The 19,362-nt window shown below is 41.5% G+C and overlaps 1 protein-coding gene across 9 annotated transcripts in view; it reads left to right on the plus strand.

Moving 5' to 3' along the window:
* Positions 1-19,362, plus strand: part of KIZ (kizuna centrosomal protein) — a 165,566-nt gene that overhangs the window by 103,448 nt on the left and 42,756 nt on the right. For all 9 annotated transcript variants that reach the window (XM_061587989.1, XM_061587990.1, XM_061587954.1 and 6 more), the window contains 2 exons: positions 634-790; positions 1,941-2,006. In XM_061587989.1, coding sequence (XP_061443973.1) covers positions 634-790; positions 1,941-2,006 — 223 coding nt within the window. The remainder of the gene's footprint in view (positions 1-633; positions 791-1,940; positions 2,007-19,362) is intronic.

Genomic DNA, 19,362 nt, shown 5'->3' on the forward strand with positions numbered 1-19,362 from the left:
TGTCTTAAAGGAAAATCCTGTTCAGTTTTACTCAGGAGTCAGTCCCATTGAGTTGTAAGTGTATGTTGGATTGCAATTATAGCAACTTGCCTCTCTCTCCTCAGGGAAGACCAACTTCTGTATTTTCTCAGGGAGCAGTATATTCACCAGGCACTGAATAGACTAGTCTGAAAGCCAGAATTATCCAACCCCCTCATGGTTGGTCAGGCTGTCTAATAAAACTGGTATGCAACAAAGATGTCACAGATACAGAACATAAGTACTCCAATGATATGAGGTCATTGGTGGGGTATGGGGTGAGGAATTCATATGCTTTCTGAAAGATACCTTCAAGAAGCAGATTGCCAACGGTGGCATTTTATTTTTCCAGAAAACCCATGAAGCAGCAATAGTAAAATGTATATAAGACACACTGAGTAGTTGTTTCATTTTAAGGTGAAAGCTGAGAGAGGTTAAGTAGATCTTTTTCTTTTTTAAAAAAATGATGCTTAATGTTCTCTCCGCCATTATAATACTGCTAAATATTGTAACAACATAGCAGTTTTTAAAGCTTCTCTTGTCTGAGGTTCCAAAAAGAAACAGACATGTACTTCCTGTTGTTATAATAATATAGTGTTGTTTCTATTTCTGCAGGCTACACCATTATTGAAAGAGAGTTTTCCAGAAAAACATGAAGACAGATCACTTGCTTGTAGTGATAAAACATCTTATAATTTGCAGACAAACAGTAGCTCAGTAAAGCGAGACAAATATGTACAGTGGCTTGGTAACAATGTTGAAAGGGGGAAAGGTAATATTTTTAAAGGCTCATTCATGTCTAATATAATACAATATTGGTGACTCAGGATATGTTTATAAAATGCAGCAGTCAAAACTGCAGGCTATATTTGACCCAGTCTAACAACTGTAGGCATATAGGAATACACGTGTGCTACTTTGCTCAGAAATGCAGGATTACATTTATGGAGCACTTGGTTGAAGCGATTGGGTCATTCTTTGCTTTGAAACCCAATGTATGCAATGGAGCCCTGGCACAATGGAATTAATATATAAGTATATTTGAATTTGTTTGAGAAAGATGCTATAGATAGTAATTATATGGCAAACTACAGTTGCAGTTATTTCTGTGTTTTTTGAAAAATTAGCATGTTTTCTGTTTCAGTTGTAAATTAGAAATTGAATCATGTATAATCTCATTAAAAACATATGAAAAGGAAATGCCTGTAGATGATAAAATGCATTTCTTGACAGAAACTTTGAAGAATGTCTACATTAGAAACATGCTTATTAGTGCAGAGGAAGCATAGATAGCTTCTCCCCCTGTTTAGAAGAAGCTTCATACTGAGAGAAGCATGTGTTGGCTTTTCCAATTTTTTTAAAAAAATGGATTGTTAGATAAATTTGTTGTGCTAAAGGAAGTAATTTGATTTAGGAGCGGGAGACGGTGACTTGCTCAGTGTGTCCTTGCATCAAAGGGCAAAAAAGCTAAGCAATTAGGACACAGATGCCTTTACATGGTAAATATAAGCAAAGCTGTTCAGATTCTTTTCTAGATTTTTATCAATAAAAGAGAGAGGCTGTGATTTAAACCGGGTTTAATTGTTTTATGTATATCAAATAATGCAAATGGATTAATAGCCAAGATGGTGAAGTTATTACTGTTTCTACAATATAAAATGTCTAAATAGATCTAAACTATTCAAGGTATTTGGCCAGTTTACTGTTTTCTTTGCCAGCTGCACAGGGATGCAGTAGTGGCGTATTTGACTAAAGTTCACAGTAGGGTCCTTTTGTAAAGAACTGTAATAGACATTTTAGATCAATAAACAAGAGATAACAAAAGTGAAAAATTAAAGGGAATGGGGCTTATAAAGAAAACAAACTGGTCTGATCACTGTGACTTTGAAATGTGCTTCATTATTGTGTGTGTTCACATACAGAAGTCGCAAGCTGGTGTGAAGATGAGAGCAAGGAAGAAAGCCTGGTGGAAAAGATTCCTATTACAGGTAAAAAGTAATGGCTGCATTATAGTCTCAAATGCAGGGTTTGACTTTATTATATAATCAAAACATTGCATTTCAGTGGCTTGTGGATCCCCCTAATAGTGAGTAAATTCAGCTACTACATACTGAGTACAGAGATTAAACATAAGATCATAAAGTCTGTGCTCATGTTAACATAAACCAAGATGGAAAATAACAGTGCCTATTTTAATTCCTTATAATCATGTTATCTGTTTTAAACCTTGTGAATATCCTCTGTCATTTTAGTCTTTCAGGTCTTGGTATCGGTATTACAAAGGTCAGTCTCCATGGGGAAGAATCAGTAATTATATGGCAAACTACAGATGTTTCTGATTTGAGTCTTTTCTTTTCTGTAGTAATTGAATGTGTATCATTAGAATAAGAGCAGGGGGGAATATCGTACCAGACAAAAAGCTGGGTTTGTGCCTCAGTTACAAAGGCACTCGGATAATTTAAAAATATTTTGCAATAAGGTCTCATCAGCACCTGTTAAGATCTCTTTTTCTGGCAGCCAAATTATGTTTGTTTATAAAGAATATCAAAGATAGCACGGCAGTTTGGGTTTGAGGATATTGTACACATTAGCATCCTTGACAGATGCCCATTCATTGTAAATAAATTCAGCACTTACTTTCTTTTCTAGAGAAGAAACGCCTTAATTGCAAATGTAGATACTGGACTATGTATCTGTGTGCAAACATTTAGCATAGAAGTGTTGAAGAATACTTCTTTACATAGCTGTTTTTAATGTGGAAAGTGCTTACACTGATATATCTGGGGTGCATGTGTGTATTTACTCTCTTGTGAAAGTTGTTAACAGAGACATTTCTGATTGACTTTCAACATTTTCTCATCAAGGGTCAAAAAGTAATATGGGGAATGGATCTTGGAGGATAACATTAATTCTAAAGGGATGGGCATTGCTTTCCGTTTCAAAAAAAGATGTCTGTAAATTTTTACAAAGTTACATGTTTTAATATCCTTATTAATATCTGAGATTCTGTAGAAGAGAAGAACACAGAGGCCAAATGTGGCCCTCCAGGCTTCTCTATCTGGCTCTTGGAACTCTCTCCAGGCCCTACCCCTCACTGCCCCTGCTTTGCCCCTCAAGTATTTTGCCTGCCTGGATCATGTCCATGAGCTCTGATAATGGAGAGGATGGAGAGGCGTGTGTGAATGTGTGTAGAAACTAGCCTACTGTACTAAGGTTAAATGTGCATTTGTTGCTCTGCCCACTTTTGCCTCTGATCCGGCTTACCATTAGCATGTGGCTGTAGGAACATTGCTCAGAAGGGAATGTGGCCCTCAGGCTGAAAAAGATTCCCCATCCCTGCTGTAAAGACTGACTCCAGGGCAAAGAGGGACCATCAAAAAATGATGATAAATGTACTGGTATGGGCGTATATTCCTGGGAATACTTTAGATGTCATGCATTTCATTTGTAGAATGTACTTCTATGCAGGAAAAAGAATGAAAACCATAAGCGTGATTCAGCCACACTTAAGCCTGTCTGTGGCCAGCAGCTGGGGCTGGAGCAGGAACTGAGCTGGGCAAAGGAGCTCTAGAGGGAGCTTGGTTTGGTAGGGAGCTGTTAACCCAGCAGGAGCCCAGGAGAAACTGAAAAACTTACATCCTTACTGGCAGGCCCTTCCCTTCTATGTGCTGGGTTGTTGTGCTCAGCTGAATCTTTTCTGTTCTCCTAAGAGACCTTCTCAAAGAGACCCCAGAGATAAAACCTCCTGACGGCCAAATGTGGTGAGCTTTCCCACTGGGTTCGCTGTCATTTTCAGTCTTCTAGTCTGGGGGTGAAGGGGGAGAATAAGGGATTGAGGCAGGAAATCCAGGACAAGCAATGTAGCAAGGCAGGACATCATCAACCATGTCACCAGTTGTCTTGTTACTGTTTTTCTTGCCAGGTGCATCAGTATTCCATAGTACATTGCCAGTCATAGTGAACAGGCGGATTCTGCAATTGCTTTTCTATATTACTAGGAACTCCATCCCTGCTCGCTTCGCTTGCCAACCCCACCTGCTGTCACCAGTGCACCCCCTCATGGAGTGCCAGTGCTCCCTCTCCCCATGGTTCACCAGCGCTCCCCTCTGTCCCCCTGCACACGGGTCACCAGAGTTCCCCCTCTGTCCCCCCACGGTTCACCAGCGCTCCCCCTCCCTCCCCCTGCACACCGGTCACCAGAGTTCCCCCTCCCTCCCCCCACAGGTCACTCCCCACTGGTCCTTCCCCCCATTGATCAATTGACTAACCAACCCACCAAAGGCCAGGCCCAGCCACCACTAGGTGCCTCACTCACCTCTCCCGCCACCCCATTCGCCTCCTCACCTCATCATGGGCGTCACTGCTGCCACTGGGCAACTCTTACACCACTGCTACCGGGTGCCTCACGCAACTTGTGCGTTGCCACCACGCACTTCGAGTGAGCTGCAGTGTCACTGCGGCCCTGCCTCACATCGTCATGCTTGCGCAGAAGCGTGTAGCGTGATGCTTAAAAAAATATTATATATGAAAAAATTTGAACTAGATTGTTGTCATGCTGACTGTGTAATCTCCTTAGAGGTTGCAGTTTATTCCTTAATTGAATTTATGATGGCATAGGCTGGTGGGTATGGAGATGACATAAGGGAGGCCCCTTGAGCCAGCCTTTTCTAGGATGTTGCCAGGGTGGAGTGACTGAGAGGTGCTTCAGGGCAAACATAAGATCCATGAGCTGCTGATGGCCCTCTCCTCAGAGAGAAAGAGAATAGAAGCCACATTGTCCAAGGGAAGTCCCAGGCTGGACCTCTGTCCCTCAGCTGAGGTAAATGTGAGCCTGGGTTTTACCTAGTAAGCAACAGTAGCCCACCTGCCGGGAAGGTAATGGATTGTCTCTGCCCCACCTGGCAAGTCACTTCTGCATTCTAGTGTAGACTAGATTGCCTCTGAATTACAGATGCTAGACATGGCAAAACTAATTTAAGTGTCTTGTGAGGACACTCTTTTGAAGGAATACTTGGAGTTTAGTGGATCTGAGGTAGCAGGCACTGAGAAGAGAGTAGCGTTCTTAAGTTTGATATATTGTCATTCCTCCCTTTTTTGAGATTAGATCTTACTGCAATATTGAAAAAGGATGAAAGAGTGCTTTTCAGTTAACCACACAATATTCTCATTTTTTATAATCTTGATTTCATAACTAGATGATAGATTTTTAAATTAAGGAATCTATACTTAATGCATAGCAATAGAAAAGCTTGCATGTTGGAATAGAAATTAGGAATATTAATAGCTTAGTTTTCATAATATATTCCCAGCATAGACTGAGATCCAGGGAGGCCCATGTGTGCAAAGTGCTTCTGTGTGTACGTCTGTGCATGTTTGTATATGTGTGCGATATATCAGTGTGAGGGAGGGAGTGGTGTGTGTGAGGGTGTGTGTGAGAGTGAGGGAGTGAGTGTGTGTGTGTGTGAGAGAGAGAGAGGGGAGAGGGAGGGGGAGGACTTTTCAGTTACAGCTCCTCATGTGTCATGGGGTGCTACTTTGGAGAGCTCCCAACCTCTAAGGATTTTGGGAGAGTGAGAGTTTGCCACTGGAAGAGGAGAGCTGAACCCCCCCCCCGCATATGTACTGACGACATTAACAGCATGATTTTAAACACTATTTTCCATGTGGGGAAAGTAGGATTTGTCATCTCTGTATACCATTTGATTATTATTCAGCAAGGTGGCTTAAATTGTCTTTTGCAATGTAAAGTGTTTGAAAGATCTGATAGCTTGATATTTCCACTACCATCTAAGGGAGCAATCACTTCATGCAGGTTAGTTATCCCTTAGTGATAACCTTTTCTTCACACACACCTCAACATAATATTTGGAATCAGTGTGCTTAAGAAATGGTTTTCATTCTTTTCAGTGCATGCTTGATATTGGTAAAGTTCCAATTCTAATACGTGTTAGTAATATAAGAGTCCAGAGGTGGGAAATTGCTAATATGGAACACATGGTAATATTTGTGTGTGTTTGTCCAAATGTGCATAGCATACTGTACATGTCATGTGGAGAGAGAGAGCTTAAGGTTTGACTTAGTTTTCCTTCTAGCACAAGAATTTGCCAAAAACATATGTTGCTTGTAGTTATCTGGAAAAAATCTATAGTGTTAAGGGAGGCTGTCATTGTTTTAGAACATGCCAGATATTAACAGGAATTGAGTGCTGTGTTTCTGGTAGCTGACTGCAGCTTTTAAGGGGATGATGAGTAGGGATTTCCTTTAGATTATTTTTATGAAGCCAAGCAGTTTGCATATGCTTCAGCTGCAGCACCACCTAGTGCCCAATGACTGTTTTACTATTTTGGAATTAAATGTAATGGTGTGGAAAGCTGTACGCAATTCTAACTAGTTGTTGGTTGTGGGGGCAGGGAAGAGAAGGCATTTCCCCGCTAACCAAGATGGTCCTGCTTTAGTGTGGGGCATGTTTTATTTACAGATTCATGTAGACATGGAGTTCACAAATCAACCTTCAGAAGATGAAGAGCCTGGTGTTTTCTTTGGCTGGTCTGTAGCTAGAAGACACCTAAGCTTTGTAAGGTGATGGTGGGGTAGAATTTGATGCCAGTGACTAGTATAAAATTAACAACTTCTCCTCTTTCTGATTCTCTATATTCCTCTCATCATCTTTTGCACGGTATTTTGTTTTCTTTTTGTTTCTCTGGAGAACCTTTTCCAGCCCTAGGGTTCCATTCCATTATGGGCAACCTTCTGGGAGCCACATGCCAGTGGTGGGCAGGGCTAGTGGCAAAAGTGGGCAGAGCACTGAATGTAAGTTTCACCATTGTACAGTAGGCTGATTTGTAAACGCACTCACACACTCCTCTCTATCTTCCACCCTAGCAAGTAAGAGTCGTTATCAGAGTTCAAGGGCATATTCTAGCCAAGCAAAAGCACTCAAGGAAGATATGGCCAGTGAGGGGTGTGGCTGGGGAGAGTCCCAAAGGCCAGGCAATGAGGCCTGGGGGGCTGCATTTGGCCCCCAGGCCTAAGGTTCCCCACCCCTGCTCTACAATATGTTTATTTAAAGATGCGTTCTGGTTTTTTCCCAGTTCAGCTTGCTTGGTGGTACATCTATATTAAGAAATGTTACCTTTCTTATTATTTTTATCTTATTATTTATATCCCATCCTTCCACTGTGGGCACAGTGCTCAAAGTGGTTTACAAAAATGTGAAAACAAAAATCCTAATGCAGTACAGTAATCTTGGTCTTGCTTGATGTAAGGCAGGGAAAGAAGGAGCCAAGTAGACTTCCCAAGGCAGGAAGTTCCATAGTTGAGGTGTGAGCACAGAAAAAGCTGTCTTACACGTATCAGCTAAACTTGCCTTGGGCATTGTTGCTGGGACCCAGAGAAGGGCCTCTGCAACAGATCTTACAGAAAGGGCAGGCTGGTATGGGAGTTAGTTTGTTTATATGCGCCTGACATCAGCTAGAAACTGAGCCTTTAGTGTTGTGGCACCAACTCTGTGGAATTAGTTGCAGATGGAACTTTAACAAGAACCTACCATTTTTGTTGTTTGGCAGCTATTGAAAACATTTTTAAGAGGGCTTTCCTTGAAAACTGACTCAGCCATTTTATATTGTGTACTATACAAAATCTGTGTAAATTGATGTTTTTAAGATCTGTGTTTTGTTATATATATTTATTTTTATTATATATGTTTTTGATATTCCCATTGTATATTGCTTTGGAAACATTTGTTGGGAAGTTGTTTATAAATCCTTAAATAAATATGCAGCTTTCCCTTGGTGGACTATGCCTAGAGTAGCTAACAATAAATACAAAATGCAACATCATATCTAAAAAACTGATTTGTTACAAAAATACAAAAAAAACCCTAGCAATTCAATAAACACATCATAGAATAAATTCAATATCACAGTGAAATCATATTAAATACAAAAGTAACCTCAACATGGGGGAGGGAGGGGAGCTAACCTAACCCAACCCAACCCACATTGCTATTGCTGGTCTCTGCACCAAGAGGCCACAGAAGCCTAGTTTTAAATATAGCTTGGAGGTAGGACTCCTATACTTAGTGGTTGAGCACATGCCTTGTCTGCAAAAGGTCCCAGGTAACTCCACATAGGTCTGGGAAAGACTCCTTCCTGAAACTCTGGACAGCTGCTGCCAGTCAATGGTATGACTCCGTATAAGGCAGCTTCATATGCCAAGCTAGATGATTCACAGCTGCCTCCCTCATCTGTCCTCCAAGAAGCGCTGGCAGCAGCCAAGGGGAAATATTGGGGAGTAGCAGTGATGTTAAGCCTTCCTCACCCAGCTTCCCAGATGTTCTAGCTGCTTATGGTGGTTTTATTGAGAGGAGAGGGTCTTTTAGATATCCAAAAAGATAGGATCTTTTCGATATCCAAGCCATTTATTACAAAATGATTAAGAATGTGACAATTAAGCATATATGCAAAGGTAATCCAGATGATTCCAGAGCACTTAGATTTTCCAAAACCTTGTTAATAAGCCAGTTAATAAAAACTAGTACTTAACCAGATATATGAGGCTGCTCCCATCCCTCAGTCAATAATGGGTGAATTATAATGAGCAGTTTTCACCCTGAAATAATGCTTGATGAAGAAGTATTAATAAAACAGTATGGGCCAAATTGCAGATCTTAATATGCCCATTAAGGATCAGAATACATCTGCATATTTTAATTATTCAAATGAAGTTCAAAGCAGGAAAATGTGTTTAAAATGAAATTATCCTGAGTGACTAGTTCGGGGTATGTGCCCTTTTCGATTGACTTATTCCCATATCTTCTGTCTGCTGGCTCACTATTCTCTCCTTCTTTTCCTTCCAAGAGTTCTTATCCAAATACTAACATGGTACATCATAATCTGGCTTTGGAAAGAGGAAATTTTGCTATAGGATATATGTATTTTGTGGCACAGAAATGTAGCCTTTGTGCCTTATAGCCCAATCCTGTGCATGTCTATTCAGATGTAAGGCCCACTGAGTTACATGTGTCTGGGATTGGAGCCTGTTCCTTGCATAGCATTATATGTTTACTTGTTCACCTTTTAGCTATCAAGTACAACTGGATGAATGCCAGGCTATAAGACAGTGGTATATAAATGCCTACTAAAACAGATAACATGATCAATCAAATAATATACAAATATTGGATTCTGTCTTATAAAAGATACAGAATAATAAAACATTAGTAAGCTCATCAGTCATACATGTCACAAAGTGCAATTTCCAGAAACTCTGGCTTAGAAAATCAATTCAGTCTGAAAACTGTTACTAAACTCTTCAACCTTCTGGTTAGAAAAATATCCTTAAAAGAGAGAGCTGCAATAGGAATCCTCAGTAAATACTTTAAAATCCTGCATTAATAACTTTGAGGAACTTTCTGTAGAATTTATGGTTTCTCTGTATGTATATATGTGTATGTACATATGAATGTATGTATGTATATCTGCTTGTTTCATAGTTCACTGCTCACTTTGCTCTCAAACTGTTTAGTCCAAAATTTGGAACTCTGTGGAAGGTCAGTCTAATCAACTTGTTTTATAGGAGACTTCTAAACCATGACCATTCAAGTGATTGAATAACTAATTTGTAGCAGTAGAACACCTAAGCAATGCAAGCCTAACATCAAATGCCTATGTACTTAATGACTGACAATTGACTACCTCTGCATGGTATAAAGAATAATCATATAGTTTGGCTGAGAAAAGTGTAACATGTGACTTTACCTTCCTATTAATATTTATGTAATTAAATATTAATTTAGGGTGATGTAAACCGCTTTCTTGTATACAATCTGTCAAACCAATGATGATGGTGTGTTTGGAAAACCCCTGCTCAAGGCAGTAACTGAGATGTAGATTTACATTATTGTAAAGACAAGTTTAACTGATTTTACTCAAGTGTGGTTTGTTGAGCTGAAAGTGAGCCATAGGTCTCGCTGATTCAGGGGCACACCTGTTGTGTTGTTTTAATATTTTTGCAGTTTGTTGCCTTTCCTCCAAAAAATGCACTAGGCGTTGCACAAATAAATACACAGGTGAAAATATATAAAAAAGTAAACTAAAATAACCCAACAAAAATAATAAAAACAAAATGATGCAGAACTAGCAAGAAGGCTAACAGGTAAAAGCTGTTCTCTACCGTTGTCCCAAAACAACATGATGCAATGGACGTGAGTGATATGAGACATTTTGATCATTTTGTTTAGTGGCTCCAGTATCACCCAAGTTCATTCCAAAACCATAGTTGTGGAACAGTAGGGAGTTTTGACACTGATGTTAGAGTGCCTTAAGTATGACATATTTACAAGATGTGGAGCCATAGCTTAGTGGCAGAATAATGGTTTGCATGTATAAGGTCTCAGTTTCAGTTTCCATCATCTGTAGTGAAATGATCTCATGGCTGATAGTTCTTCCTGAAACCCTGGACAGTTGGTGGAAATCAGAATAGACAGTACTGGACCAGTAGTCTGACTTGGTATAAATCATATTCTTTTGGCAGTGGCTTGTGAAATTTTGAGGGATGGTATTTTATTGGAAGGCACGTAGCTCAATAAATAAAAAATAGTGAAGCTATTACAGACGCAGGGATATTTAAACTGTTGAATTGAGGCAGAATTCAACCAAAGCTGAGCTTTTTAAAATCCCACTGATTTCTATTGAAGTTAAGCATGTACTTAGCAGTCACCACTGAAACAGATAGGTCTTAAATTTGCTTTCACTTTGACTGAATAATACTACTCAAGTTTCTTCTCTAAAACATTAAAATCCATTTGGGTTTGTTTTTATTTTTATTTATTTACTTGAAGCATTTTTACCCTGCTTTTTAGCCAAAAAGACTTACAGAGCTGCATACAAAAATCAGTAACAAGACCCTCTAGCAGAGCAATCCAAATCCCTTTGCTGGGCGGGGATTTGAATTGGATGGAGATTGCCTCTGCCCAGCCCTGGGTGGCCTCCCGCTAGCCCCCACCTGCAGAGTGACGCATGGAGCTCCCCCTTCACCCTTATGAGACAAGATAAAACGGTTGCATACAATCAGTTCATAAAAAACTCTGCTATTGTCCATGTACAGGACACCAGAGAAGTTTATTCACAGAGAAACAAACAGCGGTGAAACAACTTTGTAATTTGTAAGGGAGGGTACAAGGAAATAATTGGCGCAGCCCTCACATGACCGTTAAGATCTCCAGCTTATGAAATTTCTTCCATTCATATGATTATAATATTCTAAGCTGAGTCTTCTTATTGCTATGACATTAACATGTTCAACTGCAAATACCACTACTGTACTAAGAAAATCTCAGTTTTAAACAACTGAAGCCAGTCATTGTCATCTTGCCCTGAGTTCCATATTGAGTCTTCCACTCCTCATCATGCTTTATACATATTGGCACCTCAGTAACTGTTCCATGCCAATGAGGATATGCAACTGAAGGCATCAAAGGGCATATTTAAATATGGCAGGAAAAGCATACTCTGGGCTGTTCATCATATCGGAGCAGCAGGAGAACAATGGGCCTCAGAGCCTAAGTTTAGAGATGCTCTGGTGGCTAGAGTTACAACAGGACCCAGTTCTACTCTACAGAGTATAAGTATTCTACCTTCCTGTTACTGAGCTGGTTCACACATAGTGTTAAGCTGTAGCTGAAGCATGTGTGCTTTGCTCTTTCCCCAATCCTGACTGTGCTGCACAGGACTGGAAACAAGCCAAGAACCACACTTAGTCAGGTTTACCATTATTTATTTATTTTTATTTATTTATTTTAATAATTTATACCCCGCCCTAGTTCATAGAATTCAGAGCGGCGAACAAAAAACAATGTCCAATACAATCTAATATAAAATAATAAGAGTACAATAAAATCATTAAAAAATCAATTAACTATTAAATGTTTAAAAGCTAGAAGAAACAAAAAAGTTTTTAACTGACGGCGAAAGTCCATGAGTGAAGAAGAACGTCGGATCTCTGGTGGAAGATTATTCCATAGGATGGGCGCTATGGTCAAGAAGGCTTTATTTCTAGTATTGGCATGGCGGATTATAAAGGTGGATGGGATGATGAGAGAGTGTTCGAAATGTATTCTTATCGGTCGCTGAGGTTTAAATTCCAGAATACGATTTGATAAATATATTGGTGCTAAACCATTTAGAGCTTTAAAAGTTAATACTAAAATTTTAAACTGATGACGGAATGAGATCGGAAGCCAATGAAGTTGATAAAGAAGAGGTGTGGTGTGTGTTTGTGGACCTGCTCTGGTCAGCATTCTTGCTGTCGCTCTCTGTATCAGCTTAAGCGGGCAAAGTGATCTTGCAGATAGTCCAATATAAAGAGAGTTGCAATAGTCCAGTCTTGAGGTCACAAGAGCCTGTGTCACTTGCTTCAAGTCCGACATTCCTAAAAAAGGACGGAGTTGACGGACTAGTTTTAATTGAGTGAAAGCACTTCTGGATACTGTTGCAATTTGAGGTTCAAGGGTCAGAGCGGAATCTAAGATAATGCCCAAACTCCGAACTTGGGATTTCAAAGGGAGTGAGACCCCGTCTAAGGTAAGTAGGTTTTTGATTTCATGGGACGGTTTTTGTCCAATTAACAGAACCTCCGTCTTTTCTGGATTAAGTTTTAGTTTATTCCTATTAGTCCAGTTTTGTATGGCAACCAGGCATTGGTTTAAGGGACGAACCGCCTCTACGGCATCTGGAGGGAAAGAGTAGTAGAGTTGGGTGTCATCTGCGTATTGATGGTAGTGTATTCCGAATTCACGGATAATCCTTCCTAGGGGCTCCATATAAATATTGAATAACATTGGGGATAATACGGAGCCTTGGGGGACACCGTATCGTAATGGCCAAACCTTGGATGAGAAATTTTCAAGGACAACTCTTTGTAGTCTGCCCTCCAAAAAGGAGCAGAGCCATTGTAGTACCGTTCCTCAGCATCCCATACTAAAGAGGCGGTCTAGGAGAATGGTATGATCGATAGTGTCGAATGCGGCTGACAGATCTAACAAAATTAAATAAGTTAGATTTCCTCTATCCAATTCAAGTCGTAGATCATCTACCAGTGCTGTTAGCACTGTTTCGGTCCCATGTTTTGGCCGAAAACCTGATTGGAAGGAGTCATAACAATCATTAGTATCTATAAATGTTTGCAGTTGTGTGGCTACAGCTCGTTCAATAACTTTACTGATAAAAGATAAGTTAGATACTGGACGGAAATTGGTAAGAAGTGTGGGGTCAAGGGAAGGCTTCTTCAATAATGGAACTACAATTGCTTCTTTCAATGTCTGGGGAACATGGCCTTGTTGAAGTGAGGCATTGATTATCACACAGAGCCAATTCGCAAGTTCAGCTTTTGATGTTTTTATAAGCCATGAAGGGCAGACATCAAGTGAGCAATTTGTCGGTCTCATTCTAGTGAGAAGTTGGGGAATATCAACCGGTGAGATAGGTTGAAAGTTCGTAAATTGGGATGGAAGAACAGTTTCAGATGGAGTGTCATTGGATTCTGCCAATTCAGCTACATCAATTTCTGATGGAATATCATTATGTTCTGCCATTTTAATAGAGTCCAAGGTGGAGCGAATCTGATCTACCTTAGTTTCAAAGAATGTAGCAAACTCCTGGCAACGGGATTGAGAGTGGACTATATCAGAAACCGGCTGTTTAGGACGGAGGAGGCTGTTAACTATCTGAAAAAGTTGTTTTGGTTGATTTCCGGCTAAATTGATTGCAGTTGAATAGTATGCTTTTTGGGCAGCGTGTCTGGCCAAAGTATAGGTTTTCACAAATTCCTTGGTTTGAGCTCGGTCGGATGGACTCCTAGTTTTTTGCCATCGGCGTTCTAACTTTCGATAGGTACGCTTCATTTCTAGCAATTCTTTGGAGAACCAGGGGACTGATTTAGATCTTGTAATTTTTAACGGGCGAAGGGGAGCCATTGAATCCATAATTTCAGTCATGATGTTGTTCCAAGAGGAGATCAAAGTGTCGATTGGAGTTCCAGTAGGGGGGCATGAATATTCCTTAAACTTTGATGCGAATAGGTCGGGATCTAACAATCTCTTAGGGCGATATAATTTAGTTGAAGTTCTAGTTTTGGGGGGTACAGGTGACACAAGAAGGTTAAAGCTAATTAAATAATGGTCAGACCATGATAGTGGGGTAGAGGTTATATTCTCTATTCGGAAATCAGAAGTACCTGTTTCTGGTAGGAAGACAAAATCTAAGATATGGCCTGCAATATGTGTTGGGGTTGAAATTAACTGTTGCAACCCCAATGTAGACATTGAGGATAGAAAGTCAAGAGCGTTACTTGAGGCAGAGGATTCTATGTGAATATTGAAGTCTCCCAAAATTATGTGCAAGCCCATGGTCATGCGGGCTCATGATTTGTTTCTCTTCAAACAAACCAGGAATAGTAAGCCAAGAACAAGCATTTGCTGTACCTTTTAGTTTGTTTGAAGAGAAACAGACCATGAGTCTGTGTTTGCATGTAGTGACAAATTGTTGCTCCTTGCTTATATTTTCCCCTGTAGCTCAGTCAGGAGCAGGGGAGGAGCAAAGCGCTTATGCTCATTAAGCCATAGTATATTTTAAACTATGGTTTAACATTGTGTGTGAACTAGGCCAATATGAGCACACTTATGCTGGAGCTTTTATAAATGTATATCTGCCCAGCCTTCTAAACAGGATGATAATTGACTGGGAGCAGATCCTGACCCTCTACAATGGATGACAATGGCCTTTACTTGTCCATTAATTTCAGTGGGTCTACTCTGAGTATGACTAATGTTGGATATCTATTATATATACAGTTATTTGGATGTACTGTTGCTATTGCAGATTTGGTTTTATGTGCAGTGCAATCCTATGCTTGTTGATTCAGAAGTAAGTTCCACAATGTTCAATGGTCCTGGCTCCCTACCAATTTAGGATTGTAGGCTTAAACTGTTCTTAACTTTTTGAGGCTTGGAAAAGGGTGTGGGAAAAATGGAGATAAGCATATGAAGCTGCTCTGTACTGAATCAGTCCACTGTTCCATCTAGCTCAACATTTATCAACCCTGGAAGTGGATCTCCAAAGTTTCAAGCAGAGTTGTTTCCCATCCCTGCTATCTGCTCTCCTTTTAACTGGAGATGCAAGGTATTGAGCCTGGAACCTTCTGTATGTACAAAGGAGTACTGTACTCTTAGGTATGGCCTCTCTGTAAACCATGTTACATCAGTGCAATTATGTAATTCAGAAAAGGACCACTACCTATGGTTGACATCCAGCATCATGGAGCAGATGTGGGGAATATGAAAGAGCTAGAAGGGGGAGAAGAGGAAGGGGACGCCCCATTGCCCAAGTGTAAGTCCATTGCACAGTCAGGCAGACATAGTTGGATGTCACCCCATGTAATGACATGCACATAATAGTTAGGAAAGCTTTTACAAATTAATCTATTCCATGCAACATGATATATATGTGGACAGAGTGAGGATTATGTTGGTGTACCGTCCACCCCGCTGCCCAACACTCTCCTTCCCTGATCTGGTGGAGCTGGTCTCAGTGTTGGTGTTGCAGTTCCCCTGGTTGATGGTCCTGGGTGACTTCAACATACATGCCGAGGTTAGACTCACAGGTCCAGCTCAGGACTTCATGGCTGCCATGACAACCATGGGGCTGTCTCTAATATCTGGACCAACGCATGTGGCAGGACACACACTTGATCTTGTGTTCTGTTTGGGACAGGAAGAAGGTGATCTGAGGGTGGAGGGGTTCTTAGTGACTTTGTTGTCATGGACAGATCACCACCTGACAAGGTTTAGACTTTGTGCCCCTGGTAACCTTTGCGGGGGTGAAGGGCCGATTAAGATGGTCCGCCCCCAGAGACTCATGGATTGAGATGGTTTCCTGAATGCTCTGGGGGATATTCCCAGCATGGCTGACGATACTGCCAAAGCCCTGGTCAATCTCTGGAATACAGAGGTGACCCGGGCGGTGGACACTATTACTCCAAAGCGCCCTCTCCCACCAGGGAAGGCCCATAATACACCTTGGTTTACTCAAACCTTGGGCCTGATGAAATGGCAGGGACGACGGCTAGAGTGACGATGGATAAAAACTCAGTCCGCTTCCGATCGAACACAGGCTAGAGCTTATTTTTGAGTCTGTCATGTGGCGGTGATAGCAGCAAAGAAAGTTCACTTCTCTGCCACCACTGCATCTGCTCATTGTCATCCGGCGATGCTTTTCTGGGTGATCTGGGGTCTTTTGGGCTCTGGCCCTACATTAGACCCTGAGCCCTCAGTCACTCACTGTGACGTGTTTGCGAGGCACTTTGCAGATAAAATTGCTTGCATTCGGACTGACTTGGACTCCTCATTAACTACAGTTGTGCCAGATGTCCCTGAAGCTTCCTCTAATCATTTTTCTATGGATCTTTTTCAGCTTGTAAAGCCTGAGGATGTGGACAGGATTCTGGGAGAATCGAGGGCCACTACTTGTTCCCTTGACCATCCTGGTTAATCAAATCTGCCAGAAGGGGAGGGGGAGTGGCTGACTGGTTGGCATATTTAATTAACACCTCCCTAAGGGAAGGTTCTGTGCCAACATTGTTGAAGGAGGCTGTGATAAGACCTTTGTTAAAAAAGTGTTCGTTAGACCCTGCAGATCTTAACAACTTCCGCCCAGTCTCTAATCTCACCTGTCTGGGCAAGGTGATTGAGAGGGTAGTTGCTGCTCAGCTCCAAGTTTTCCTAGATGAATCGGACTATATCTAGACTCTTTTCAATCAGGCTTCAGGCCTGGTCATGGCACAGAGACTGCCTTGGTCGCCCTGCTTGATGACCTACGCTGGGCATCAGACAGGGGGAGTGCATCCCTGTTGGTGCTGCTGGACGTCTCGGTGGCCTTCGATATGATTGACCATGGTATCCTTTTGAGCCGTCTAGCTGGGACGGGATTGGAAGGCATTGTTTTACGGTGGCCCCGGTCCTACCTGACAGACAGGACCCAGAAAGTGGTGCTGGGAGACTACTGCTTGACCCCCTGGCCGTTGGCCTGTGGGGTACCGCAAGGTTCCATTCTGTCACCCATGCTTTTTAACATTTATATGAAACTGCTGGGAGAGGTCATTAGGAGATTTGGAGTACAGTAGGGCCCCGCTTACCAGTGCTTCGCTTACCGGCGTTCCACTAATGTGGCGGCTTTCATTTTCTATTTTAAAGCCGATTTTTGCTCTTTTGCAACGTTTTCGCGTCATTTTTGCGCGATGGCCCCATTATAGTCTATGGGTTCCGCTTTACGGCGATTTCCGCTTTACAACGGGGGTCCAGAACAGAACCCGCCGTATAAGCGGGGCCCTACTGTACAATGTCATCAATATGCTGATGACACTCAGCTCTATCTCTCCCTACCACCTGATTGCAGGAAGGGAGTGCTCATCCTAAACCGGTACCTGGAGGCTGTGAAGGGCTGGATGTGGGCTAACAAACTGAAACTTAATCTAGACAAGACGGAAGTACTGCTGGTCAAGGGAAAAACTGCACCAGGGACGGGGTTGCAACCTGTTCTGGATGGGGTTGCACTCCCCTTGAGGGAGCAGGTCTGCAGTTTGGGAGTCCTCCTGGATCCTGCCCTGCTGCTTGAATATCAGGTGGCTGCAGTAGCCAGGAGTGCTTTTGGCCAACTCAGACTGGTCTACCCAGGCATTTTAGCATGTGTTTTTAAATTGTTTTTTTTAAAAAGTGTTTTTAAATTTGTATATTTGTGTATTTGTTTTTAATGTTTTTAATTGTTGTAAACTGCCCAGAGAGCTTCGGCTATGGGGCAGTATACAAATTAAGACATACATACATACATACCAACTGCGTCCGTTCCTGGAGGCAGTTGACTGGGGTGCCTTTGAAACGATTCGGAAATTGCAGTTGGTTCAAAATGCAGCAACCAGAATGTTAACTGGAGCATGGCGCAGGGAGCATATCACTCCTGTGCTTTATCGACTCCACTGGCTCCCAATTTGTTTCCAGGCCCAATTCAAAGTGCTGGTTTTGACCTTTAAAGCCCTAAACGGCCTTGGACCAGTATACCTGAGGGACCGCTTATGCCCATATGTACCTGCCCGGGATTTAAGATGATCTGCCTCTGGTCTCCTCTGCGTGCCTGGAGTGAAAGATGTTAGATTGACAGGCACGCGGGAGAGAGCTTTTTCAGCTGTGGCCCCCAAGCTTTGGAATTCTCTACCCCAAGAAGTTTGTTCTGCTCCCTCTCTGTTGGTTTTCCGGAGACTTCTGAAAACGATCTTGTTCTGGAGAGCCTTTGGGAGGGACTGAAGGTAGAGCCTGACACTGATTTTATGCCTTCTATGTTAAATTTTACCTTTGTAGTCCCTTTAGTATCACTCCCTATATATATGTATATATGTGTGTCTTGTTACATGCCTTCAAGTCGATTATGACTTATGGCAACCCTATGAATCAGTGACCTCCAAGAGTATCTGTCGTGAACCGCCCTGTTCAGATCTTGTAAGTTCAGGTCTGTGGCTTCCTTTATGGAATCTCTTGTTTGGCCTTCCTCTTTTTCTACTCCCTTCTGTTTTTCTCAGCATTATTCTCTTTTCTAATGAATCTTGTTTTCTCATTATGTGTCCAAAGTATGATAACCTCAGTTTCATCATTTTAGCTTCTAGTGATAGTTCTGGTTTAATTTGTTCTAACACCCAATTATTTGTCGTTTTCGCGTCCATGGTATGTGCAAAGCTCTCCTCCAACACCACATTTCAAATGAGTTGATTTTTCTCTTATCCGCTTTTTTCACTGTCCAACTTTCACATCCATACATAGAAATCGGGAATACCATGGTCTGAATGATCTTGACTTTTGTGTTCAGTGATACATCTTTGCATTTGGATGCTCTGTTCATAGGGTTTTCGTGGTAAGAGATATTCAGAGGTGGTTTATCATTGCCTTCCTCTGAGTTTGGATGCATCTTAGTCTGGTGTCTCAGCTTTGACCATTCCGCCATGGGTGCCCCTGCTAGGAGTTTAGCCTCTTGGTCTACACTCCTGACGGCTTTGCTCTCAACTTCTTCAACACTCTCAAACCCCCTCACCACGTTAAGGTGTGCCTCCTAAAGGGGGATATATGTGTGTGTGTATAGTATTTTATGTATTTTAATTTATTTTAATGTTTTTGTGATTTTACTGTTTACAATTTTATTATGTACGTGTTTGATTTTATTTTTGTAAGCCGCCCTGAGTTCCCTATTATAGGGTAGAAGGGCGGGATAGAAATATTTTTAAATAAATAAATAAAACATATGTGTGTGT

The sequence above is a fragment of the Rhineura floridana genome, chromosome 1, assembly GCF_030035675.1.
Source record: "Rhineura floridana isolate rRhiFlo1 chromosome 1, rRhiFlo1.hap2, whole genome shotgun sequence".
Taxonomy (NCBI): Eukaryota; Metazoa; Chordata; class Lepidosauria; order Squamata; family Rhineuridae; genus Rhineura; species Rhineura floridana.